At 44.1% G+C, this 21,795-nt stretch overlaps 1 protein-coding gene across 2 annotated transcripts in view; it reads right to left on the bottom strand.

The window, feature by feature from the left end:
- Positions 1-483: 483 nt before the first annotated feature.
- DYM (dymeclin) overlaps positions 484-21,795 on the bottom strand; it is a 216,500-nt gene continuing 195,188 nt past the window's right edge. For both annotated transcript variants that reach the window (XM_032675766.1, XM_032675768.1), the window contains one exon: positions 484-3,045. In XM_032675766.1, coding sequence (XP_032531657.1) covers positions 2,896-3,045 — 150 coding nt within the window. In that variant the 3' untranslated portion in view covers positions 484-2,895. The remainder of the gene's footprint in view (positions 3,046-21,795) is intronic.

Raw genomic sequence — 21,795 nt, 5'->3', positions numbered from 1 at the left:
TCTTTCTTGTTGGCTCTCTTCAGGCACTGCAAGGCCACAGTTAGATCACCCCAAATGAGTGTGGTCAGGTGAAGGACCCTGTGACACACTCATCCTGTCTCCCCAAAAAACAGAGACACAACATTGGCTTACATGGCGTGGCCAGAACAACAGGAAAGAGAAGCTGAGGGTGCAGCAACACATCACATCTGGTCTGGTGTGGACAATCCAGTCCCTCCTCTGTTTCCCCCACGACCGTCGAGGTTGAGTTGTCAGGAGGTGGGATTCCATATGACACTTCCCTTCTTTCACCAAGCACTGATTTAAACAATTATTTACTTTACACAATAAATAAAATAACATCCTTCTTACTGCACATCCTGGAGGATGTTATAAAGCCTTGTGCACGTTAGGCCTGATGACCACCCCAAGACTCGTCCCATGGCAGCTATCACAGAAAACAGAACAACACCCTGTATGTACTGTTTTATTTTTTTTTTTTTATTATGCATAATAAATCTTTCACACAAAGTAATGAAAAGGATCCCTAAGGTGAAGGAAAACAAGAGTATTTGTGACCGTACCAGAGTGCAGACATCAGGGCACTGCCAGACCCACATCACGCTCCAACTCTTGGAAGAGCCAATGGATTTTAGTGTAAATCTTGGTCTGGCTCTGCTGTTCCAGCTTTAGGTGGTAACCCCAGCTGTTCCAAACCAGGTGGGATCTGGGAGCACAGCATATTATTAAACATACAAGGAAATTATGCCATTGGAACAAATCTGTTCCTTCTGTACTTCAGTGTCCCCACAACAAGAGGACAGTGAGAGATAATTTGCTGTGGGACTCTCACGCTGGTTCAGCAGCTGGTTTGACCTATTCTGTCAGACTGCTGCTTTATGTACCCTTCTCTTTGTAAAAAGCCCTGTCACAGAAGAAATCAGGCTCTCTGCAGTCTGGCACCTGGCTGAGTTGTCTGCTCTGGTGAGGCCTCTCTCGCCCCGGGGTGGAGGGTGCTCCCCTTGGGCAGGTTCAAGTTCTGCTTAAAACAGATGAACACTGAGCCATCCCAGTAGCTTCAGAATCCCCAGTTTAAAAGTGCATCTTCAGACTGACCTCTCCAAAGCTGGGCAGCCCTGCTGACTCACAAACACTCTTAGTCTTTTAATAAAGACAAAATTACGAATCACTACAGTAAGTAAGAAAAGTCATCCCCTTTTGACGTTTGCTCAAAGAACAAAACAAAACAGAATAAGTTCAAAAACACAGCATCAACTTATGTGCAGCTCAGTCATGGTTCATTCATTTCTCCTATTTGCCTAAGAAAACACTGCATCCCCAGTCTTAACATTGCCTTTTCTCAAAAGCTTCTGCCATTTTAAAGTCCTAAATGCTCCAGGGCTGTAGATATATATATATATCCCTTTGTAGCTATATTTTAATAAATCTGGAAAGCTTTTTTTTTTTTTTTAAGCCAGCAACTCCATTTGTGTAGGACTCAAATGGACTTCCACCTCTAAACAAGCAGATAAAAGGAAAGTACAATCTTAACACATCCTTTAGGGGGACCAAACAGTGCAAGAAATTCTATTTAAAGCCACTTGAAGGACTGTTTGAAAACAAATGCACCTGATTCCTCAGGTCAACAAACAGAACATGCTGGAGCAGGCAGTGAATACAGAGGGTTGCCACATATGTTTAGGAACTGATTCCTTGAAATTGGAAGTTTTGGCATGCAATGCACTGGTGACAGTCCCCCCACACAGCAGCACGTGGGATGGGGAGAGTGTGCACACGTGTGTGCAACGGGCATCGTTGGGAGTCTCTCCCAAAAAAATATCCCCACTTTGATACATGAGATGTTCTTTCAAAATCACACCACATTTCTTCTGCTTTTCCCACTGCTGAAACAGGTGTATCAGGAAAGGGCACTTGAAAACAACAACAGAAAGAAAAAGAAGTACTCTACATTCAGATAAATTTATACTTCTGCCATAAAACCTTCAATACCAAAAAGAGGGGTTTCAACACAGAGCTTTGTCAAGGATCCCCAGGACACACTGTCACCATTACGCACATTACAGGACACTGGTCTACTTTACAATCTTATAATTATTTTCTTTGGACTTTTTCCAACTCCCCCCTTCCCTACACCTTCAATTTCCAGGAACAACTTTTGTACAGGAGCACAGAAAAACAAGTCTGTAAGGGACTTGACCCCGAAAGCTGGTGTTTCTAGCCCTATGTAGAGTATTTGCCAGTCAAAAAAACAACAACAACAAAACCAGACTTGCTATTGAAAATCCTCCCACAAACATCTAAATCAAGTGTTTTGAATCTGCCTGGGAGCTAATCTGATTAAGATGCTGCTTGCTTAGTTCCCTTGGATGACAGTGTAGACACCAATTTCAGGACTGCAGCCCTGACAGTGCCACGGAAACGGAGGGCTGTGAGTGAAAACATGGGATTAGGTAACAATCAACCCACGGCAGAATCCAACAGACCATAAAAAGCTTGACCCAACGAAGCTGCCTCGCCTGAAAGAAACAAAAACACAAACACTGCTTCCAAACCAAAGCCTCTTTCCTCATTTACCCCGTTAAGTTAAAAGAAAAATCAGGTTTGTGGTTGGTAGTAACATCACCCCCCATGTGTAAGGCCTCATTTTCATCAAACAAGCTCTAGGTTATGGGTATAAATACAAGGTTGCCTACAAGTCCCTCACACCACAGCCTGTCACCAGCGTGTCGGTGGCAATCTGCTTCCAAAAATGGGCTGTACAGTGGTGGCAACTTCATTCTCTGTAAGCTTTGGGGTCAGAGGGTGCACGTTGGAAGGGGTCACGTATCAACACGCGGTGCAGAGGTTCGTTTTCTGTAAGAAGACAGAGTTGGGTTGGGTTGGGTTGGGTGTCCTTCAGCCAGAGTCCATGGTGAAGAGCTGGATGTCGTGGGGGTTCCAGTACAGGGCCACGGCAGAGTTGTAGACCAAGGACCACACGTAGGGGATGAAGAACTCCTCAGGCTGCTCCTCCTCCACATACTTGAACTTCAGCTCGGGGAACTTCTGCAACAAGAAACCAAAGTCCAGTGAGGGGAGGTTTGCATGTCTGTTTGCAAACACACAGCCCACGTAAACACTGAAGAAACAGGTCTGGTCAACAAAATAATGGGAGGAACTAAACCATTAGACCCAAAGGAAAATATTTACAGGATAAAGAGATCATTTATAATTTCTTCTTTGAATGAGTGCTACATTAGCATATTGTATTCAACCTCTTTACTGTTGGTCACAATCCATTTGCATGTTAACAGACTGAACACGTGAATCCTTCACAAAACACAAAGGTCCTAAGGAAAACTGTCATTTTCAACAGCTTCACAAAGGCCTTCTTGCTTTTGCACATACAGACCTGTTTATTGCAGTTTTCCCTAGAAAGCATTTTGCTGTTAATTTTACTTGGCTCTTTAGCAGGAGAATCCTTTGGAAAGGCTGTAAGAATAAACACAGCCTGTGATATCACAGAATATCCTGAGCTGGAACAGACCCATGGGATCATCAAGTCCAACCCCTGGCCCTGCACAGGACACCTCAACAATCCCACCCTGGCCCTGAGAGCATTGTCCAAACGCTCCTTGAGCTCTGTCAGGCTTCTTGCTGTGCCCACTGCCCTGGGGAGCCTGGTCAGTGCCCAACCACCCTCTGGGGGAAGAACTTTTTCCTGAGATCCAACCCAATCCCCCCCTGACACAGCTCTGGCCATTTCTTCGGGTCCTGTCTCTCACCAGAGAGCAGAGACAGACATACTGCGACCTTAGTTTCCTAATCCTCTCATTCTCCTCCCTCCCAAAGCAACACACACTGAAAACCCACTGTGTTCACTCTCAGTGTGTTTTTGGAAGGGCTGAGTCTACTTTTGTACTCTGGTCTTCACTTTATCCACTTCTAAATGTTGCCTGTGCCTGATCTTGGCAGAGTCTCAGACAAAAGCCGCATTGCAATGATCACTGGGGTAAGATAAAACACGATGCATTTTATTATTTATAAGGCTGTGGCTAAGACTAAGAATAAACTCAACGGTGTGACATGATCAGAACAAGCACAGCAGTGGCTAAGGAGCCTCTTTGCCCATTAATAATGAAGGGATTCCCTATCCTATTTCTTGAGCTCACAGTGTCCTGTTTCCTTGCCTTAGGGTACAGGACTTCTGGCTTGATCAGTCTCCTTTAAAGGAGCCTTTCTTGGCTGAAAACCTCTTGGTTTTCAGGGTTATGTATTTAACTTCTGTGCACTCAGGTTATTTGTATTCTTGGGGCCAGAAAACATGAAAATCTGCAGAAGAGTTGTAGAAAACATGTAGATGTGGCACCTGGGGACGTGGGTTAGTGGTGGGCTTGCCAGTGCTGGGGTAACATTTGGACTCGATGATCTTGGAGGGTTTTTCCACCTCAAGGATTCTGTGACTCTATGTTTCTACTCCTTCCTTGTGCTGCTGCTGCTGCCACTGGAGCAGTTTGGTGCAAGTGCTGAGCACACAATTACACCGAGACACAAAGGTGCCACCTGTGCTGTGCTTTACAAGGAGGATGTCTCCATGGACAGCTTCTTCCAACCCTCCCAGGTGACAATGTGCCACCTCCTACATGTCTCCATGGACAGCTTGTCCAGCTTGGCTCAACCACAGCCTTGGGTTACAACGTGACATCTCCTCCATCACTGAGGATGTCACTGCCACCTTCCAAGTGCTCTCACATTCTGGAGCTGCCATGGTTTGTCTCATTTTGGGGTCAGGCCCTCGACCACAGCTCTACTTAGCTGGCTGACAATGTGGAGCCTGGGAGGAACCATTTTGACTGTCATTATTGTACTTCATGACTTTGGAAGGAGTGGGGAGCTCAGCCTCAGAGCAATGAGGGAGGGAAGGAGGACACCACTATCTCTGTTCAAGGAAATAAGGCACATAAAAGACCAGGTTGTTAAAGGCACTTCTGCACTTAACTCCTGTTGAGTTCAAAGCTCAGAACCTCAAAGGTACATCAGCAAGTTTAATTTCCTGTGTCAGACATGCAGTTTGTGGTAGAGAAGCTCTACGACAGCTTTTTCGCGCACTCATCCCACTTTCTACCACCTCTCTTCCCCAGGTCTGTTTTGATGAGCCTGTTTAATGTTCTGCATCACTTTATTTTCTCACTCTCGGGCACCTTGCACCCATACTCACCCCCATCTCTCATTTCCTGCCTCCTATCCTACTCCCACCCCAACTCCCTTCCACTGCATCCTTATCCTCTCTCTTTAATGTATCTTTCTATTTTGAACTTGCCCAAGCAAGTTTTCTTTTTTCTCATCAGCCTCAAGAGATCCTCCTTTTCATTAATATCCTCTATCCCTTCCCACCACATCTCCAAGTTTTCAAACTGTCCCTGCCTTCCTCTTCTGCCACCCTACCCCTCCTCTCAGGACACTGTAATTCTTTTGGAAGGTTAAACCTCACTCCAATCAAGTCCTCATGTATATTTTCATTACTATTTATTTTTTTTAAAAAAACCCTGATATTCTACTCTGCTTATCCTCAGCGCAGTCTTCCCCACTTCCCTCCAAAACATCCTGACTTGTGGTCAGTGTTGACAGCAGCACATTCCCTTCAGCACTGCATCAGCAGAATGAATGGTTAAACCTCATGGTTACACCATGGAAACGTTTCAAGGCAGAGAAAAGCCTTAAACAGCTGCCACTCTTCACCCCAGGGGCGGCTGCACGCCAGGACTACAGCCTGGAGTAGTCCTTCTGGGAGTGAAGGGGGGAAAAAAGATACTAATTTCAGTTGAATTAAACACAGATAACTTTTTTTTCCCCCCACGTTCAGGGTCACAGATACAGCTACTGATTTTGCAAACACTTGTGGCAGTAAGCTGGGAGCATTCTGGGCTCTTGTGAAGCCTAACAAACATCTCCAGCCTTAAAGCTGTAGGTAAAATTGTATTAGAAGTTCCAATAGCTCCATCTGAGATGTTCAGGTCTTACTATCCCATTATCTCTCAGCTGGAAGAGCAGCATAAAATAAATCAGATAGCATTCATATTTTCAGGCAATAAGCCATGCATTGATTTTATTATTAAGCTTTTCTTCAGGATGATCAATATTGCCATCGATTGCAATCGTACTGCAGCAATTTAATAATCAATTTCAGATTAAAGGCTATAACTCACTGCAGTCAGTCTGCACTCTCTCACACTCAACACATGCCTTGAACAGTCTGCACTGTATCTTGGAAATGTAGAAAAGGAAAATGAGACTTTTAAGCAGAGGGATCATACAAGTCACCATTACATACACACAATTTCGAATGCATTTGTATAAAAATAATGTAGGTAATGGCAGGAGTGACGGATTTGTGACGGTCCACCTGAACAGTGGGCCCAGGACAGCTCAATGCACTGTTAATGACTCACAGAGAATCTGAATTGCAGGTCAGCAATTCAAACCCACCTTCTTTAGATGGCTGCAGTGATGCCTGGCTGTGTGCTGGCCACAGTTTCTCATTCATTAAAAATGAGAAATCCTAGAGGCCCAGCATGGAGAGAACTGCACCAGCATCTTTGGGATGTGGATGTGGCACTTGGGAATATGGTTTAGTGGTGAACACAGTGGTGCTGGGTTAATGGTTGAACTTGATCTTAGAGGGTTTTTCTAACCTCAATGATTTTGTGATCTACCTTGCAAGATTAACCATGGCAGTCATCCACTGCTAAGATGAAAAACTACCCATACTGTCTCACTATAAGGGTGTTCACTGAAAACAGAATTTATTAACAAACAAAACCACCAAATTTAAGCCACCTCAAAAAGTTTCTTTCTTATCAGACTGACTTTAAAACTATTTGTAACAGCCAGAATTAGAAAACACATAAGAAGCCTTACTGAGGCCAAAAAGCCGTAAGATTTTCAATGGGTTCAAGGAATGGTTCAATTCAGATCTGTGCCATTTGCCTCCTGCATGTACTGCTTCCAAATGAGTGATCAGGAGCCTTAGCCATGTGTTGCAGACAGGAGGTGACACTGAATGAGTGTTTCTGCAGAGTTGTAAAACAACCAGGCCACAGGAGTCTCAGGGCACTCCCAGCAATGTCCCAGTCAGCTGGGACTGTTGAGTTAGATAGAAACTGTTGAGTTTCTATCATGGTTAACAAAATTCCCAAAGTGGCACATCAAACCAGCAGTGCACAAAACCATTTTCTTCTGCTTTGCTGCTGTTGTGTCCAACTTACTCCTGGAAAGACATTTGCTCCCCAGCTGGTGACACTCCAATGAACCTCTTTTGAAAAGAGGGACCGTCCTAAGGCATCTTAAACAGTAGTCTTAATAACAGAGGACAAGCCCTGGCACGGGATTAATCATCCCTTTTCCTCCTTCACAGTCCTGTTTGTGACGGTGTCGAAAGATGGAGCCCCTCTGCTCTGGGGCCAGGCTGGGAGAGCTGGGGGTGTTCAGCCTGGAGAAGAGAAGACCCTGGGAAGACCTGAGAGCCCCTTCCAGTGCCTAAAGGGGCTCCAGGAGAGCTGGAGAGGGACTTGGGAAGGCCTGGAGTGACAAAACAAGGGTTTCCCGCTGCCAGAAGGTAGAGTTAGATGGGATACTGGGAAGGAATTGCTGTCTGTGAGGGTGGTGAGGCCCTGGTACAGGTTGCCCAGAGAAGCTGTAGCTGTCCCTGGATTCCTGCAAGTGTCCAAGGTCAGGATGGGCATGGCTTGGAGCAACCTGGGCTAGTGGAGGTGTCCCTGCCCATGGCAGGGGTTGGAACTGGATAATCTTTAAGGTCCCTCCCAACACAAAACCCTCTGTGATCCTATATACTATGCTGTTCACTATTTAAGTTTTTGAACACAAATGGGTCCACTGGAGCCATTATTTGCATTTCTCTCCAGCCCTTATAGAGGATGAACAACCCCAGATAGTTTAAAACAAACCAACCTGAGACAGTCCCTGAAAACCCGAGAGCCGGAGGTAACGCTACGGTTTGAGCGGCACAAGTTAAGCAGAGACATCACTTATCAGCTCCGGTGAATCACTCCACCACTGCACCCTATCTTGTTTTCTTCTGCCAGACAAAGCAGAAGTCAGATTTAGTGGTTGGGACGAGGGTACAAACGAGACAGACTGAGAACTTCGCAGACTGTCTGCGTTGTCAATCATATGATTCGATGAAAAACCACAAGAAGTCCGATGAACAGATGAAGAACTGAACTGCAATAACTCCCCCACCGCAGAAGTTCAACAACATCGGGGTGTTTTGGTTTCTTTTTGGTCTTTTTTTTCTCTTTTTTCAGTTAACGTTGAGGAAGAGAACACCACGGCCAGCCAGCAGCACCTGGTCCCGCTCCAGGCAACGCAGTGGCATCTGCACTGCAAGGCTTGAGCTGTATGTTAAATAAAATAGCCTTTCCCTTCAAATCAACCCTTGGAGCTGCTCCTAGGCTACTGTGTTATGTCAGTGGATGATCTCCACGAAGATAATATAAGCAAGGGCATATGGAGATGCTTTAAGAGCGATGTCTTTGCTTTATTCCCTGATCTAGATGTTTTACTGGATGAAAAGCAGCACTCGCCAAAGAAATGGGGCAGTCACTGTGGAAAATAAAGAAATTAAAGAACCGGATTAATAAAAATGTGGAGAATCCTCTTTTCCTCTAGTTGTGGTTAGAAACTCTGGTTTCTGAAACAGTAATCAAGTGCAGGTCACTGTTTTCAAAACCAGGTGACTCTTCGAGGAGGAAAGTACCATTTCCAAAAGAGCCTGAACACATTTGAGAGTCAAATTCATGGGGACTTTCCATCAATCCAAACCTTTAAAGTCTTTCTGAAAGTGGGATTTGTGTGTGTTTGAAAAGCTTACTCTGAGTCCTGTTTGGTAACCTAATGACATGCTGGCAAATTATGTGTTTCATATTGTTTCAGCTAAATATAGCAGTATTGCCTGTAGAGCGTCTGTAGGATTGGACTTTATTAGCAAAATACATCAAACGACAAAGAAAAAAAGAGACAGGGCTCAGATTCAGCATCGTACCAAGTCTCTATTATAGGGTCTATAATGAATATTTACTCTAGCCATGACTGCCCCTACAACCTGCCTTGCACCAAACACACCAACCTGTAAGGAGTTTGGGCAAAGGAAGTACACTTGTTATTGTCTGCAAAATCCACAATGCCACCTTGAAATCTGGTCCCCAAAACAGCAATCCTGGAAAAAAACCTCAACAGTCATGCCTGGTACACTGTGCACGGTATCGATACCCAGGTACATATGTAAGCATTGATATATTTGGTTTTTATATAAATACAAGCACTTGAGTTCTTTAATGGAGCACAATTCGTGGATGCAAACATCTCAGTGCTTGGTTTAAGACACTGATAGACTGAATTTTTGCAATTATTTAATTCTTTTGAGGTGATAAGGCCCTTTCATCTTCCTCTGGTTCTGTTCGTGTCTGCGGTGCTTCTCTTTGACTTCAGACAGAAAGCCGGTGTGGCTTTGGCGAAATATCTGTATGGGCTACACCACACCTGCCTGATACCATCTTTTTCTCCTTCTCAGGCCTGCAGCACAGACAACCCAGCAGAGGATGGTGGTGGGGAGATGAGGGAAGCAAACAGGAAACGTGCTAGACTAGGTGTGAGCCGCACGTCTTGTTCAGAGATCTGCGTGAGGAATAGGTGCAAACTGAAAGATGGTGAAGAAAACTGGGGCTCAGAACACGCCAGGAGGGTTGAGAAAGAAACAGAAAACTCAGGGTGACAAGAGGTTCAAAACCATCTATGCACAAGCTAAATATGTTAAATATAATAAATATAGCATTATGTGTAATAAAAGAAATGTAAAAGTTTAAGGAATTACACGAGCTGTAGTAGACGACAACATTTTACCCAGGGAGTAAAATTCCATAAGACAGGTAACCCATACTCTCCTATTGGGACACAGTCTTCCTGGTTCAGCAGGGCAGGTAAGTTAATCTATAGAGAGACAGCTGTTTAGAAAGTTAGGATCATTGATACGTGACTTCTGTCTTCAGGTTACTTTGAGTAAAGGTTTGTACAACCAAAGCAGCAGGAAAATAAATGCTCAGCAGTGAATTTTTCAGTGTTGGATGTGAACCATCACCAGAAAAGCAGACGTGCCTCTGGTCAGAGTTCAGCAATTACCATTTTATTTTAACAGAGTACTGAGAAGCCAGGTCATTTAGGGAAAAATTAGCCAAACAGCTCTGTCTAGATGTTTATTGGTAAAAACACAATGATTTAAATGAGTTAAATAGTTGTGGTAAACCTGCCAGGGCACAAAGCTTTGCAGGGTACCATAAGAAGAAGACTGCATTTCTTTCTGGGATAGAATGGCAAATACTGACAGCTTTAAAGCCCCAGAAATTCCGGGATGCAAATACATCCACACTTTTTTCTTTTCTACCCAGCTAAGTAATATTGCTGATAAAGGTCAGTAGTTCCAAACTGTGCCATAGAAATGATTTTTGTCTTCATACTGAGTTATTAATCTATACAGATTCCAAAAGCACTGTATCTGAACACAAGACGAGGCCAGATACCCAATTCAGGCTCTCCTGAGTCCACTTCAGAAACACCTGGACTCTGGGCTACTTCTAGACAGGACAGTAAATAAACTAAAACACTGGTCAGCAGCTGTAAGGACAGGCTGGGAGGGTTCACCTGGAGAAGAGAAGGATCCAGGGAGACCTGAAAGTCCCTTTCAATGCCTAAAAGGGCTCCAGGAGAGCTGGAGAGGGACTTGGGACAAGGGATGGAGGGACAGGACACAGGGAATGGCTTCCCACTGGCAGAGGGCAGGGTTAGATGGGATATTGGGAAGGAATTGCTGTCTGTGAGGGTGGGAAGGCCCTGGCACAGGTTTCCCAGAGCAGCTGTGTCTGCCCCTGGATCCCTGGAAATATCCAAGGCCAGGTTGGGCGGGGCTTGGAACAACCTGGTCTGGTCTAGTGGAAGGTGTCCCTACCCATGGCAGGGGGTGGAATGAGATGAGCCTTATGGTTCCTTCCAACACAAACTGTTCTGGGATTCTCTGAAAATCCCTTAGAGCACTTAGTTTGAGAAAAAATGGGGATCCCTGCTCAGCTTCAGAAATACTGTGTCTACATGGAGAAATTTTGGAACGGGAAGAAAAGATCAAGAAGATGAAAGGCCAAGGAAAAACTCACATATTATACACTCTAAGCATCATTAACCTCTAGAAAACATTGTACGTATTATACATACATAGTCCCAACTCAAGGATTTAGAGCTGTAATTACAGTTTGCTTGCCCTGTCAGGATTGTTCTCTATGCCATGTTCTCTAGACAGACACACATTTTTCCAGAACAATTCCAAGAAGACAGCTCAACACCTAGGAGTCAGACTGAGCTTTGACTTGCTGCCTGAACAGGGAAAGACAGGGAACTGCAACAGGAACACTATGAGGAATTTGCAACACTCCAGAATACACAGTATATGTTGGTTTTACCAAATAATAAGAAAAAAATGGACTAGAGATTGATATATGTAATTAAACTTTAAGTTCAAGGATGAAGGCGTGACGTGTAAACGAGGTACTATCAACAAAAAAGACTACTTTCATTCACTCCAGGGCTTAACCCAAAACAATAATTCTTTGAAAATACAGAGGCCTTTTAGAAGAAAGAATATAGATTTGAGCAAAAAGTAAAGAACCTCGAAATGACAACAGTTAAAAACAAAGAGTGTTTTTAAAATTGAAGTAAAACTAAAAAAGATTTAAACATGTGGAATGAAGAAAGCTACTGACTCGACTGACGAAAATGGTTCTAGGTCCTGACCCCGCTCAAGCACTCATGACCCACACATCAACTACTCAGATAAATAAATAAAATCCTTTGTGTGCTTCTGAATTTAGGGAATTAAAATCTGAAAACCAGAATAATCCCTGGACCCATTTCTCAGTGGCATTCAAGGGCAGCACAGCACAAACGGGGATGAGCCTGTCAACTCAGAAAACTTCTATTGATGTGAAGTGGAGGTATAAGCCCTTCCTACCATGGGATTTGCAGAAAATGTACATTTCATAACAGCAGTCCCTATTTTTACCAGTGCTAAGGAAGATGCAAATGAGTTTAAGCCCTGGCTTCCTGTGCTTCACCTCACAACCCATCTGCCTCTAGACTGATGTGCAGAACTTTATGTGGCCATGAAAAACAGCAGGTTTGCAGCAAACATCTCTGTTAAAACTGAAATGAGTTTAGAAATCACTCATTCACTGATACTTTTATACAGAAGACTTGTACAGCTGCTAACAAAAGGTCACAAGATTAGCAGCAGAATTCAGACGCTTCACTCTGCTACAACTCACAATTAAGACCATGATGCTTTAGCAGAACCCTCAAAGAAGGGCTTAGACATCCAGAAATTTTTTAAGTCTCAAAATTAAACCTTGCAACCTTATAAAGACTTTCCAAACACCAAAATACCATTTGCCCTTTTCAAGGGTGCAAAAGGTAAAGTTTAAGAAACTGGCTGTCATAACTCAGTTGGGAACATCTCACTTTCATGTATTGTGTAAATTGGTAGCAGGGGGAGGAACAACTCTTTGAAGGTCTCATATTGGGCATAAACTCAAGCTGTCCTAAATCCATACATGTACTGTTTGGATCACTCTGCCAAAGACAGAAAATATAAAGTTCAGCAAGCAAGTGAAGGCAGAGCAGGATCAGTTCTGCAGTCAACCAGCAGATCTGGAGCAAATCACCATCCCTGGAGGGACTTAAAAGCCATGTGGATGTGGCACTTGGGAATATGGGTTAGTGGTGGACTTGGCAGTGATGGGGGAATGGTTGGACTTGATAATCTCAGAGGGCTTTTCCAACCCAGACAATTCTGCAATTTTGTGACCTGTGCGAGACTGAGGTGCTTGATCAGTCCATAAAAAGCTCACGGTGCCTTCAAGGGCCTTCATCAGCTGGTCAGTGGGGAAACCCTTACATAAAACAAAAGGGGCTTTTTATGGTTCAGGACTCACCAAAGATAAGAATAATTTTTGCCATGCAATTTGATTACTTGCAACAGTGTGAAGGAACTCAAAGGAGGGTAAAGTAGGGGTGAAAAAAGCAAAGTCTCCTATTGGAGGTACTTGAAGGAGAAGGCAGCAAAGAAGAATTAACTGCATAACTGGCTACAAAGTCTGTTCTGACTTTTGGATAAAAATGAGAGATCTATATTGCCCTCATCAACTTTTTTTTAAAAACGAAGCCAATGCTATAAATGTCAAACAATATTCCAGTTCTCATGCCAGAGACAATCACCTCCTAATTATTTTCTGAAAATTGAGTTCCACACTTTTAGTCCAATAGATATAATTTATTAAACTTTCTTTTACCAGTAAAGAAAAACTCACTGGAAAAAGGCCTACGAAATGTATGAAAGACGGAAGCTTTGGAGAAAATAACCCTGCTGAATAATGAATGATATGTGTAGCTATATACTCAAAGACATGGCAAAACTACTCTTGACAAATCTTGGAGTCAACTATGTATTTTAAAAATTTTGAGCAGTGAGTGCTACTGTCTAAGTCAGAGCAGTTGTTTTGACTTTGATAGCAGACTACTCTAAAATACAAGGAATGTTGTTTATCATGGAAATGCTTTGTGCTCCAGATAACATCACGGATGACTGCCCCACCTAGGCTAAGGCACCATCCCATCATCCCAAAACAAACCCCAGATAAACCTCTCACTGCTGCCCGGCTCCTACTTCCACCAAAAACTCAGCTATTGTGCAAATAAAACTCTTGCCATGGTGTGTGCCATGCAGAGGGTGTTGGACACACATGTGACAACGAAGGAAACAACTGAACTTCAAGAACTTAACCCACATTTCTGTGTTTCAGTAAGACACCTGAGCAAACGCTGTGCCTTGCTGCCAGAGGGATGTACCTTAGGAACCTGTCTGGATTATGTACAAATTCTGGCCCAGTAATATGTAAACACTGCTCTTTTCTCTTTTTTTTTTTTTTTTCTTTAAATATGGATTGTAATGCCCAGGGTTAGATTCTTCTTCACCCACCCTGGAAAAGGAGATGGAGATTTTTGCCATCTGACTTGATCCCACCTTGTGCTTGGTGGTGGAGCTGGTGATCACCTATGGAGTGCTGACCTCCTTGCTCTTCAGGATCTGAGCTGGGAAGAGACTGAAGCATAACAACTGCATAAACCACACTAATTTCATAGTTTAAGGATTTTTCCTTTTGCAAACCACCTACATGACCCCTCTCTGCTCTAATACAGTTTTGGGATTATCCAGAAGAACTACAAAGCATCGAGAGGTCAAAAATGCTGTTGTCACCTGCCTGTTTCTTTCACCCCAAATCCAGAGTTACTGCAATGTCAGTTTTGTTTTCTCATTTAGTTGCATAGAATATATTCCCCCAACACAAAAGGTGGCAGGAGAAGAGCAGAGTGATTCAGTTTGCATATTTTTCCAGTGACGAGGTCCCAGACATGCTTTCACTGGATATTGGTGCAATGCTGCATCCAAAACATCCCACCAAGCCAAAAAGAACATTCCTTTGGACAACTGGGACCACGCTCCTCTCCATTATCACTGCACAGGGGTCCAAACCGCCGCCCAGACCTTGGCTTTGCACACCAACCAGAGAGATAAGACCCCTTCTCCCAGCTGAGCTTTGATTTGCCCCTGGGAGGCTGACATTTGCAGCACATTTCCTCGTGTGGAGGGCTCCTCACGGGTCGCTTTACGAGGTTAGACGTTTACTTAACAGCAGCCACAGAGACGAAGCCCAAGCCCGACATCCTCCTCCGGTCCCTCCCACCCAGCACGGCGGCGGGGCTGCACGCCAAGCCCAAACATCCTCTCCCCCCACCCCCACGGAGGAAGACCTCCTTTTGATTTTGTACTTTTTAATCTGAGAGAGCCAGGCCTGTAAATATTACAAAAAAATGATAACAATGACTTAAGAACAGAGACAGACTCGCTGTCACCAACTGTTAACTCTCAGATCAGGGCAGCCTAGGAAGTGGACCCTTATCTGCCTGAGGCTCAGGACACACTGACTAACACCCTATTGAGTCTGCAGACCTTTGGCTCCCTAATCTCCCCAAACTGGAAAACGTACACCCCAACGGACATACTCCCTTCTTAAGTATTTCAAGCCTCTGCAAAGAGACAACCAGTGCCGTGGGATGAGCAGCGCTGCCCCGCTGCATGCCAGGAAATCTCATTTATTTGTCTCAAGGAGCGAAAGGTGAAATGACAGTAAGGCCTCTCCAGCTACAGCACACGGTGCCAGACTGCAGCCTTATCTCTGCTGGGACTGCCAGACGAGGAATCAGTGCCAAATGTGGACGTTTACGCAGTTATTTTCCGGATGTGGACCTTCACAGCTTTTTTTAAAAAAAAAAAATTTGCCCTAACGTTAAGACTCCGGTGAAGACAAACCCAAGGTTTGCAAGGGGAGGGGTTAACCTGACCTCAAAAAATAACTAGGGTGCCTTTTCTAAAAACGGATTTTTAGATTGTTCATTCTATTCTGTATTTTATTCTATATTCTATTATATTCATGAAGGTTGTGATAAAAAGTTCAAATTAGGTACTGGAAACACGCCTTTATCAGTGATAGAGGAAAGTAGTGGGTAGAAGGGAGAAAGGGAGAGCTACTGCTGAGTATGACAAGGATTGTTTCAAGGTGGAGAGCATTTTTAGGAGTCTTCAGGCTGGGCAACTGTATCTCCTTGACTGCCTGAGCAGAGGGAGTCAGGAGCTGACTGTGTCCAAAAAGGATGTTTGCTTGGTGTCTTCCTGAAGCCACCAGTTTAAAAAGTAGCACACTCTTAGAGTGAAACTGCTTCTTCTTCTAATGCAAACAACCACCCTGATCTGAAGAAGGGCCCCAAGTGAGCTGCTTTTCCAATAACAAATGAAAATTACTTGTATTTTCTGTTTCACTATGCTATAGACACAGCATTTCCAGATTTGTTTGCCTTCAATGACCTCAACTGTATTAAGACTTATTCTGGTAAAGACTGTCCTCAGGACACGAATCAAACATTTCTAGAGAACTCCCCAGCTCAGGCCGGGGAATTTTCAAAGTCATTTATTCATAAATGCTATTATGTCCCTTCGTTATCAAACACAACTGCCCCCTTCCTCCCTGTGCATTCAGGCCAGGATTGTTTACCCTAGTGGCAACAATCAGGGTTTGCTGGTCTTAGCTCAGGAGGATGGAGCTTGGCAAAATCTGACGGGACAGATAAGCATGAGGAATTCAAATAAAGTTTTGCTGCCTGACTCTGAGCTCAGAGCTACAGGCACCACTAGAGTCTCACGGGTCCCACATTTGAGGACAACACCTAAGTTTAGGGTATGAGCTCTCCTCCCACTCTACTGCACAGGCACAGAATTTCCTGCTCTTATTTGGAGCTGCCAGTTGCTCATACCACCTAGGAGACCTTCCTTCAGTGAGATATCTGATAACAAGCCTCAGGTTTCCTATCTGTAAAAAACAATCCTTGCTGTGGACAGCTCACGTGCTGTGGTGAAGGAGGGGAAATCTTCCTCCTGGAGCTTCTGGATGCTGCTGCTGCAGCAGCAGCATCAGAGTGGGAAACTGTCACCCCACCCCACTGCTACACTGTCTGTCCTCGAGCTGAACTCAGCTCATGAGCCACAGCTCCCACTGCCAGAGGGTAGGGTTAGATGGGATGTTTGGAAGGAATTCCTGGCTAGGAGGGTGGGGAGGCCCTGGCACAGGTTGCCCAGAGATACTGTGGCTGCCCCATCCCTGGAAATGTCCAAGGCCAGGTTGGACGGGGCTTGGAGCAACCTGGGATAGTGGAAGGTGTCCCTGCCCATGGCAGGTGGTCGGAATGAGATGGTCTTTCAGGTCTTTAAACCATTCTGTGACTCTGGGATCTTTTGTGACAGAGAACTAGTACAAATCACCTAGCTGGCATGCAAGGAGTAAATGCAGGACTCTCTATCTCTTATGTCCTGTGCTCTAAAAGCCCACAGTGACTGAAGACACTTCACACCTGCCTGTCCCTGCTCCCAGGGAACAAGTGACAGGATGGGAGGAAACAGCCTCAAGTTGTGCCAGGGGAGGTTTGGGTTGGATATTAGGGAAAACTTCTTCATGGAAAGGATTGTCCAGCCCTGGCACAGCTGCCCAGGGCAGTGGTGGAGTCCCCATCCCTGAAGGGATTTAAAAGCCGTGTGGATGTGGCACTTGGGGACATGGGTTTGTGGTGACCTTGGAAGTGCTGGAGAACAGTTGGACTTGATGGTCTGGGAGGGCTTTTCCAACCTACAGGGCAAAGAGAAAAGCTGGGTAGAAGGGAGCATAGTAGGGTTTTTAGGGTACAGAGTCAGCATGAGAACATGGTCAAGGAAAATCAGTTTTTCTTTGCAGGTTCAACAGACTGTGGGTTGAGTGCCACAACCTCAGGAACCACAAATCCAGCCTAAATCCACACGGATTTAAGATTCAGTGCCATCATCTGATACTACTGAACAACCAGAGCTACAAGAAAGGCATGGTGACCTAAATCAGCTGCCCTCCAAATCCCAACAGCAGAGCCCTCAGCAGTGATGCTGGCAGACATGAGAAATCCCCTGCTTGGCCAGGAAAAAGCCATCTCCAACACTAATCATCCTCAGCAGGAACAAACAGCCCGTAAATCAACTAGAGAGAAGCTCTGCAACTTGCACCAAAGGTTGTGACAAAATTAAACTCAGTATGGCAATGCAGTGGAGGCAGCCATCAGTTGACAAAGTACATCTCTTCCTCATTCTCACTTCTTGTTGCAGTTGCTGTAAACATTCAAGATATTTCTCTGATTTATGCATTTAATTAGAAGATATCTATAACATTCCTGCTGTTTACATTTAACCCAACGCTGCAATGAAAGCTGTAATTTTGTCTAGGATTTATATTCTGTACTCAAAATTATTTTGATTCCTTGATTTAAACATACACACAGAAGTGAAAATGTGTCAAAATCATGAAAATGGAAGAGATTATACTCCATTATCTAGTTCATCTGTCATCCAGGGCAGCAATTTTCTGAGGACTGTTTTTCTCAATCTGCCACATGTTATGGAAACTTAATTCAAAAGACTAATTCAGAAAAGACAGCTAAACCTTAAAAGTGAAAGAGCAATTGGATCAGTATAATTGGAAGTTGGTTACATGATTTTTTTTCTCCCTCTATCTTGTATTCAGTTGTCACAATTCAACAAATCTTGCACCTTCTGCGATAAAGTTATTGGCCTCTGCCTCACTGATTTGTATTTTATTTAAAAAGTGGTTAATACTTTTTTTTTTGATGGAATCAGAAAAAATGTGGACTTTTATTAATCAAAGAAACTAATAAATTAATTTTAAATGCAACTTTTTTTTTTTTTACTTTTCAGCTACTCTGCCTATACCGAAGGTTTGCAGTAGGAAATGAACACAGGGGTTGGAAACAGTTTTCAATTGAGGAGGGGGGGGGAATAAAAGGTCAGAGCATTTCAGTGTAATTTTACTTTGCTTTGACCAAAGTCACAAGATATTTGGAAACAACACGTCATGCACATGCAGCGCACTTGGCACTGGACTCTTCATTGGACTCACAACATATGCAGCAGAGGGAGGGAAGAACTGCACAACACATGTGAGGCAGATTCAGTCACAGCAAAAAACGTAATGAAAGTATAGGGAGGCTTTCTAGGGAGGGGAACTTGGGGAATGTTATTTAGCTCGAGCAACTGCACAGCTCTGAAGTGAAGATGGGCTGGGCTCTGGCCAGGAGCCCTCCTGTAAGATGTGCTGGACAGGGAGTGATGGGCTGCTCATGAGCACTGGGCTCCTGCCAAGCTGCTGCGAAGCCAGAGCTCTGCAGCTCTGGGCAGGGAAGCTCCTCTGTGCTCCCTTTCAAAAAAAAGGATCATCCTTGAAGGTTAACAGAGTTCAAATGATGTGGCAGGCCAGCAGAATGGAAGTAGCTTTGAGAAACGTACACGTGCAGAATGTTGTTTACCAGGGTCAGAGCTCTGTTACCATGGGGAGCGACTTGGAAAGTCTCACTGCTTTCCCATCATCTCATTTCTCCAGTGCTTGCTTTCTGCCTTGTATTTGGTGTCTCTTTCTTGTAGTAGCTTCCTTAAACCAATGAAATCAACCAATTTAATGTATCTGGTGTCAAACAACAGATACACAGACTGTTTCATGTTAGAATCTGTGCAAAGTTTAAATTCTTCTGCTCAAAATCTCTACTTGTGTTCTTCCTTCTGATAAAGTAAGAGAATCATAGAATTCTAGAATGGTTTGGATTGGAAGGGACCTTAAAGATGATCTCATTCTACCCCCCTGTCATGGGCAGGGACACTTTCCACTAGACCAGGTTGCTCCAACGTGGCCTTGGACAGTTTCAGGGATCCAGGGGCAGCCAAGTTTCTCTGGGCAACCTGTGCCAGGGCGTCATGACCCTCACAGCCAAGAATTTTTTCTCAATACCTAATCTAAGCATCCTTCTTCCCATTTAAATGACCCTATCTTTCTAAATGCCACTGAAAAATTAAATTTAGGGACTATTTCTTTATTTTTAAATTGCACATTTAAGTCAAAGCAGACTCACAGACAATGCAGTGCCTCAAGAACTCACACGGAAAATCAGATCCTGTTGCTACACTCACTTCCAGTCTCCTTGAGTATTTCGCAGTACAACGGAAGGCCAAGACCAGGCTTCACTTGTGCATAAAGAAGTATTTGATTGATCTCTTTTGCCAACCCATGTTCCCTTTAGTGACTGGAGTTTGTGTGCCATGTCCTGACCCTTCCCCTCCACGAAGTTTGCAGAGTACCTAACGTCACCTAACACCAGCTCCCCCAGCTATTACCTCTGGCAATGCCCTGAGCTAGGATGTTCTGCCACAGGCAGAGCAGCTTGGAAAACATTCCTCATCACGGGTGACAGCAGGAAAATGCCACCAGTTACCCCATTTTTGTCCTCCAAGACATTACTCCTCACAGCAATGGCTGCTGCTCCTCGCTGCCCAACAGCATCCTCCTGGGTAAGAACCAGCAGGGGCACCTTTCACTGGACACGAGATGAAGATGCTGAGAGGTCCCTCTCATGCTGCCTCTGTTACCAGTAGAGCACAACCAGACTATTCTGATTCAAGGAAGGAGAAGATCTTTGCAGTGGACTTCTCTTGTGTTCCTTAGAGAAATATTTTTCTGCTCCCTACAGGTAGCATAAAGAATTACACATTTACAATTACACATTTATTTCATAGCATCATAGACTTATGGAATGGTTTGGGTTGGAAGGGACCTTTACAGATCATCCAGTTCCAACCCCCTGCCACAGTCAGGGATGCCTTCTGTTATCCCAGGTTGCTCCAAGCCCCATCCAACCTGGCCTTGAACAATTCCAGGGATGGAGCATTCAACACCTCCCTGGTCAACCTGTGCCAGTCTTTCACCACCCTCACCATAAAAAGTTTCTTCCTTATATCTAAGTCTGAATCTATCTTTTTTTAGTTTAAAACCTTTCCCCTTCGTCTTGAGTGAAAAAAAAGAAATAAAACCCCCTTTAATAACTGTTGTTACAGGACACTATTCCATCTTCTAAAGCCTCTGCATGTAACTGCATGAATTCTCATCTGAGAAGTAGATAATTACAACCCACAGGCTGCCACAGGCAAGGCTGAGACATTAATCAGCTTGGCTGGGTACAGGGCTGTGACTGCAGTTACAGCTCTGCAGAGCAGCAAAGGTGATGGCAAAGTGAAGACAACCACAGAAGATAAACAGCAAACTCCTGCACCGCTGATCACCCTGCTCCTAGAAGCGTTTTATTTTCCTTTTTTCCATTTTTATTGGTTCAGTCTCAGAATTAAGCCTCAGAACGACAACACATATTACTGTATTTATATAATATTACTATATTTGCATTTATACAGTTCAATTTTTTACTTTTACCTAGCGCATGTCTCCTGGCTGAGCAGGTAGGACCTTGTCATCTAAACTTCTCAGTTTATTCCCAAAACTAGTTTGGGATAGTGAAAACACTGTCCAGACCTCTGCAGAAGACTGACCTGCATAACAGTATTATACAATAGCTCTTCAGAAGCAGCTATGGTAACTCCAGAATAAGGTGATTTCATTCCACTGTAATTGTTGAGCTTTGTAAAGAAAGCAATGACTTGGGAATGAAGTGACTGAATCCAGAATGCAGCTTCCAGAAGGTAACTGGAATAGTTTTCAGGGGTGGAGGGGACAGACATTAAGCCTCCATGTAAATATTAGTCTCCATGTAGACAGCAGCTTGGGAATAGGAGTGTCCAGTGCAAGCCCACCCTTCATCCTCATCTTGGCCAATGCACCTCATTCCTGAACTGCAGAATCACTGTTACTCAAGTCACTCACCCAAGCACCACCCTCCCACAAGCTACCTTGGCTTCTTGTGCAATACCCAGCTCTGATGCACTCCGTCATCCTGGGATGAAATGTGCTTCCCTGGATTTCAGTACGATAAACAAAGCCCTCTTTATGAGCAGGATGCAAATCTTCTAGAGAACTATAACTGAACTACAAGTAGGACATGAAGGAGAAAATAAAAATACACAAGATACTGGATTTAAAAACTACTGTTGTCACTATAACCCTGAAGCCAATGAACCCCCCACCAGTGTGTCTGAGAATCCTACATGTAAGGTCTTCCTACGTGCATTTATACAATTCAGTTTTACTATCTAGCACCTTGAAATAGTCTATTTTCAGCCAG

This window comes from Chiroxiphia lanceolata, chromosome Z (genome assembly GCF_009829145.1).
Source record: "Chiroxiphia lanceolata isolate bChiLan1 chromosome Z, bChiLan1.pri, whole genome shotgun sequence".
NCBI classification, from domain to species: domain Eukaryota; kingdom Metazoa; phylum Chordata; class Aves; order Passeriformes; family Pipridae; genus Chiroxiphia; species Chiroxiphia lanceolata.
The sequence above is the reverse complement of the archived record's forward strand: the minus strand, read 5'-3'. Positions and strand labels throughout refer to the sequence as shown.